The 6,098-nt window shown below is 40.8% G+C and overlaps 1 protein-coding gene across 1 annotated transcript; it reads left to right on the top strand.

Annotated features, from left to right (window-relative positions):
* The first annotated feature begins 1,074 nt into the window (after positions 1–1,074).
* hamp (hepcidin antimicrobial peptide) lies at positions 1,075–2,336 on the top strand. The gene is made up of 2 exons (XM_085918845.1): positions 1,075–1,322; positions 1,870–2,336. Exons 1-2 carry the CDS (start codon positions 1,236–1,238, stop codon positions 2,056–2,058), a joined length of 276 nt encoding a protein of 91 aa, XP_085774971.1. The 5' UTR covers positions 1,075–1,235; the 3' UTR covers positions 2,059–2,336.
* Positions 2,337–6,098: the final 3,762 nt, after the last annotated feature.

Genomic DNA, 6,098 nt, shown 5'->3' with positions numbered 1-6,098 from the left:
CATTTACATATTATCAGTCTACATATGTTGCTCCTCCGTTTGTGTTCAAATATGCGTTGCTCAAAAGGTTGGTAACTTCTGAAATGTCCTAATTTTTAAGAATTACAGATATGTAGAACTATTTACCATTTATTGATACAAAATAAGCATACATATAAAATAAAAATTAAATAATAAAACCGACCCTGAAGGAATTTATTGCCCTGTTTAATGAAGTTGGAAAAAAATAGAAACGATACTCATCTGTGTCCAACTGGTCTCGAATTATTGTTGGTAAATGAACAAATCAAATTAAATCAACAAATAAAATAAATACAAAAGAATGAAAGCAAGCCTGCAGCAATTTGTGTAATTGACTTGTTATGGCTCTTCAAAAAGATTCTTGAATGTGCTCCACAGGTCAAAAATGCAATAATAAGAACAAGTTAATGCAAGTCATGAATATAATAGTTGATAAATAATGAACACAACACTTTGTCAGTATTTGTGAGTTATGCAATAAAACCGTACAGGGCATGTTCCTTAAATTCGTTCCAAAAAAGAATTCAACTGCTGTCTAACGGATCAACAACAACATTGAGTGTGTTGGCACCCTGCTGGGATTTAATTCCGCTTCTACTGCAGCTTTTGTAAGTATTACGCAAATTGGGGAAGAAGGAATATTCTGAAATAGAGAAGCACAGATTTTTTCACTGTTTGTAGTTATCGTGTTGAATTGAGGCTCCAGAATTCCATGCCATCTGTTGGCTACCGAAATCAGGCTCTCATTGGCTAGCAAATAAGTCACAAGCATAGGTCCACTTGACATAGATTGGAACCTCGAATCTCCTAACTGTGAGGCAGATGTCCTCAACTTGGTCTCTGTGTTGCAGAGCCAAAGGACAGTAGTTTGCAGAAAACATGACCTCCTCCTCCTCGCCAATTGCTTTCAGTTTTTACTGAAACAAAGAGGTCCAAACTTTCCCTTTTTGAGGTTAGATAACGCCTGCCAGGAAAGAGGCCAGGCGGGCCTCCGCAGGGGAAAAGGGGGGGGGGGTGAAGCAACACCCACCATCAGTAAGCATAAATACCAGACATCATGCGCTCACACGGACAAACTGTGGAAGCGAGGACGTGAGCGAAAGAAAGATCATCACCGGATAGTCGGCGGCGGCGCCACATGCGAGAGACGACCGCTCCACTCTTGACGATTTTCAGCGACATTTAAAACAAGCCCACGTACCTGCTCGTCAAAAATGAAGGCAATAAGCATTGCAGTTGCAGTGACACTCGTGCTCGCCTTTATTTGCATCCTGGAGAGCTCTGCGCTCCCCTTCAACCAGGTAAAAAAATCACCTCTTTGCTTTTATTTTTAATTCATTCATAAATTCCTTCCCATAACAGTAAAGTGAAAATCTCTGAAACTGTAGAATAAATAAAAAACTGTTGGTAGTTTTGAGATACTGGATGTTTGACATGTGCCTTTTAAGAGCCGGAGCCTTGACAGTTCCTGTTTTAAAAGTGCATTTTTTGTGCAAGGTTATCACAATTTGTATGCTGTTCAACCTCATTGAAAACAATTAAAATGAAAACCAATGTGAATTGGAAAATCAATGTCAACTTGTCAAATTGAGCAGAATGCTAGCGGTCAACTTTACCGCCCTAGAATCGTATCTGATGCATTGAGATTGTGCTAATTCAATTTTCTTTTATCGAGAGATACACACTCCTAATATATATGTATACGTGTTGATGTGTATATGTGTAATCCTACTCAATCGAACCGAATCAGATCGCTCTGCTTTAAAATGATAGTTGATGCTGTATTTCAAAATTGATCACCCTATAACTTGAATGTATATATTTTTTAACATATTTTTACGGACACAGGTGCAGCAGCAAATGGAGGAGATGGAAGGAGGCGACGGTCCAGTTGCAGGACAACAGGACGTGGTCGACGGGGAGCCTTGGACGCCGTATCACGCGCGATTCAAGCGGCAGAGTCACCTGTCGCTGTGCCGCTGGTGCTGCAACTGCTGCCGGTCCTACAAGGGCTGCGGCTTCTGCTGCCAACACTGAAGAAGAGGAAAAAAAAAACGAAAGAAGGCCCCTCGCATCATGACAACAACCAAGACAACCTTAATTTATTACGCTTCCTCACTGAGCTGGTTTCAAATTTTTATTTTGCTCGCACATGATTTAGAAGGTGTCGTCAAAAGTGGCACAGTGGTATTTATTTTCATGTTTGTAATAGTTGCAACGTTTTTTTTTGTAAACTTTTTTTTTTAATTCTGAATTAAGGCTGCCATGTTGCCATTGTTCTTATTTGGTGATGAATAAACACACATTTAAATTGATTTCCATGTATTTCCATTTTTTATGGATCTTTTGATCATTTGATCATATTTATTTTAAATTTCTAAATGTTTTCATTATTGATTTTTTTATTAGTTTGTTCCAAAATAGTTTTTAAAAGACTATTATAATCACTTATAAAGCTTTTGAAAAAAAAAAAAGTAACATTTTACTATATACTCAATCATTTTTATGCATTATTGTGCAGGCCAGAAACGCACAGTCAACATATTCAGAGTCAACATTTGTGAATAGGAAAACACATATCAAACACATCTTTGTTTGTTTGAGGCGTGCACCACGCATGACATCATCATCTATTCTCCTGCATCGGCATCCATTTTACAACCCATCATGGAGACGTTTAATATTATCCTGCTTCCAGTTATACTCCCATTTTTTTTCTTCTTACTCCAAGCCATTATTACTTAACCATATTTTACATTGTAATGGAGTGTTCAACCTGACAATCTGTCATAATTATGGGTTTGCACGTGTGAAGGAATGTGTGGATAGCAAAGGAGTGGATGTCGGAAAGTAGTCCCATTGATTGGAGGTAAAGGAACATTTGCATTTAGATGGTCCCTTTTCTTCCTTGTGTGTGTGTGAGTGTGTGTGTCAATACTGTGGTGGTCTTCCTTAAACATAATGGATCTGTATGTGTGTATGTGTGGACATGAAGCCAAACAAACCATCACAAAAAAAGGCCATCGTTTTTCTACCGCTGACAAACGACACCAGCCGTCATTCGTTTTAATTAAACAGTGGCAAATGTAACAATTAAGTAGTGCGTCCCTGGCAAGCCACCACGACAAAGGACGCACTCGCTGGCCATTCGTCTATGTCGGAGCGAGAATGTTATTTGTTTTATTTGAACAAAATTGGACACACCATGTCCATTCAAGTCAACGTCAAACGAGTGCCAAAATGGTTTCCATGATGAGAATCTCAATAAGTATCATATCACCAATGTCGATGTAGCGGCTGAACATGAGGAAAAAACGTGGCCGCTGGGCAGCTTACTGACACACTTGAGATTCTGTCACCGTTAAAGAAAAGATAACACATTCTCCGGGCAATATTCTTCACTAATCTCTTTGGGATTTAGGAGGATTTTGCACAAAAAGTCATGTATGGTAACAACAACAACAACAACAAAAAATGCTTCTGGATTATTGAAAGGCAATGACGCCATTGTTTTTTTGTTTTTTTTTCAATGGTACATTGTCATTGGTTTATTTTTGAAAGAAATAAAATTATTTCTAGGGCAGCATGGTGAAGCACTGGGTTAGTACGGTCGCCTCACAGTTTATAGTGTGTGGGTTCGATTCCACTTCTGGCCCTCCCTGTGTGGATGAAGTTTGTGTGTTCTCCCCGTGCCTGCGTGGGTTTTCTCTGGGCACTCCGGTTTCTTCCCGCATCCCAAAAACATGCATGGTAGGCTTGATTGAGCACTCCAAATTGCCCATAAGTGTAAGTGCGGATGGTGGTTTGTCTTTATGTGCCCTGCGATTGGCTGGCAACCGGTTCAGGGTGTCCCCTCGCATACTGCCGGGATAGGCACAGTAAAAATGGAATGGATGGCGAAAAACAGTTCTCATTATCGAAAAAAAAAAAAAAAGTTCAATTGATTACTCAGGCGCATGTAACATTGCAGAGGAATAATGACTCCACTCAGCAGTCTCCTTTCTCCCATCCCCTTTTGTGTATTGGACTACAGCCCCCCCCCCCTCCCCCCGTCCATGTCGATCCTATCAAACAATAAGCACCATGAGCAGAATGCGTAAAGAGGGAGAGAGAAGACAATATATATGTATGTATATTTTTTTAGATGTGGCTCGGAGCCACCCTGGGGTTGGCAGATAGTTGTCCTACTTGGCACGGAACATGGCGGCCTCCTCGCTGTGTGTAACGTTTGCATAGCAGTGCCAACACAATCGTAACGGCCACAATTTTCTCACTTCACGTACGCCGCCATTGTACCCATAAGTGGCTTCCTCGTATATACAAACAGATGTTTATTTGTGAATATATGTACATATGTTTATACTTTAAGGGTCCACTGTACATGGAAAAGCTATGTTTCTATTTTTTCACCCCCAAAACTCTGGGAATAGACCGTTGGATCAATGGACGTATAAGTCATTATAAGTCATAGGCTCATTTATAAGTCACAGATTCGATGATATCAGCAAGAAAACAGGCCTAGCTCTCTCAGGGAACGAGACGCCAATATCCGTCTCGGCGGTTTGCGATGCCCGGTGCGACCTTACAAATCACCGGCCTACCGGCGCTCGGCTAGCCGCGTATCACGGAGAGAGGCGGCTAATCGGAAGCATCCATTACTACGGCGCGAGTTTGTTTGGGGCCGGCGGCCGTTGCCGCTGATGGATGCCAATGAAGGCGAAAGGAGAGCGGGAACACATTAAGCACGTCGTTTCGAGCATTATGCTGTTCCTTTCAAATGTGCCTCTGCATGATTTGAGCTCAATCTATATTCTGGGTATATACTTAGTGACACATTGTAGACTCATTTGATTTTCTTAAGTCTGGACACGGAGGCACCAAGTACGGTTGAGAAAAATAAGACAGTAACTGGTCATTGCACGATGGATTCAATGAGCAAAAATGAGCGGGAAATTATCCTACTGATTTATTTCTCCGATTCCGTCTTTGGCTAACCTATGAATACAGAAAATTGTAAGTTTATCTTTGACAACGCACACCGGTTCAAATACAAGTTGAAGGCACTGGTGCGCCTCAAGGTGTAAAAAAAACGCTGTCCAAAATGGAATGTTTGCCCGCAATGATGATGATGATGATGACTTGCCCAGGCGGGTGTCGGCATTCCAGTGAGTGCCGTTACGTATGCATAAAAAAAAAAAAAAAGCACCCTGTTTTTTGTTGATGTGTTTTTACCAAACAAGCACACAACAGGGGAGTTTTTTCTTGCTGATGCGAGGAAACGGGAGGCGATGATTTGAGCGAAGCCTATGAATATATTTGGGTTTTATGAGCTGATTTACTCCTGGAATATGTTTTACTGCTCTCTGGCGCTTCTCGGGAATGCTTCATTAGGAGAAACCGAATAACATTGGACGCGGATTCAAAACTTCTGCGTGAACTCCTTAGAATCTCTCTTTTGTCCATTTGATATTTGGCTACTTTTCATATGATATTTTTGTACATATTGTTTTCCTTTATATGTTTGTCTAATAGTTTCATTTATGATCTATTTTTCCAATCCGCACGCAGCCCAACTCATATTTAAAATAAAAAAAAATCCAGTATATATTTTGTATTTTTCCTGATATTTGTTTTGTTTTTTACATATCCTTGCATCATTCCTGGTATTCTTTCTTTTTCAATTCCCAATTTTTCTCTTTTGTTTGCATCCCTGCCCTGACTCAGCTCTTTTGTGACAACTTCGAAGGATCAATAATCTTGTCTGAACACCCATGGTGACACAGGCGTTCCGCGGGGGAAGCTTTCTCATCAAAAAGTGATCTCGCCAGAAATCTAGAGGTTCCTTGTCTGGCTCCTCTGGGAAGAAAGACAGCAAATTGAAGAAGAGTTATTTATTAGACGCACACATGGTGGGTATTGCCGCCCTGCTGATTCAGCTCACTTTGGCAAGACTGCTGAGTATACATCAGTCGATCCCACCGCCCCGAATATCCGTCTGTCACACTTCATGGACATCAAGTCGGTTGCCTAGCAAGCTCCGAAATTGCAATCAAATGACGGATTAGCAATGTGATCGA

This window comes from Syngnathus leptorhynchus, chromosome 8 (assembly GCF_054491065.1).
Source record: "Syngnathus leptorhynchus isolate UIUO chromosome 8, UIUO_Slep, whole genome shotgun sequence".
In the NCBI taxonomy this organism is placed as follows: Eukaryota; Metazoa; Chordata; class Actinopteri; order Syngnathiformes; family Syngnathidae; genus Syngnathus; species Syngnathus leptorhynchus.
This window is presented reverse-complemented; position numbering and strand designations above follow the sequence as displayed.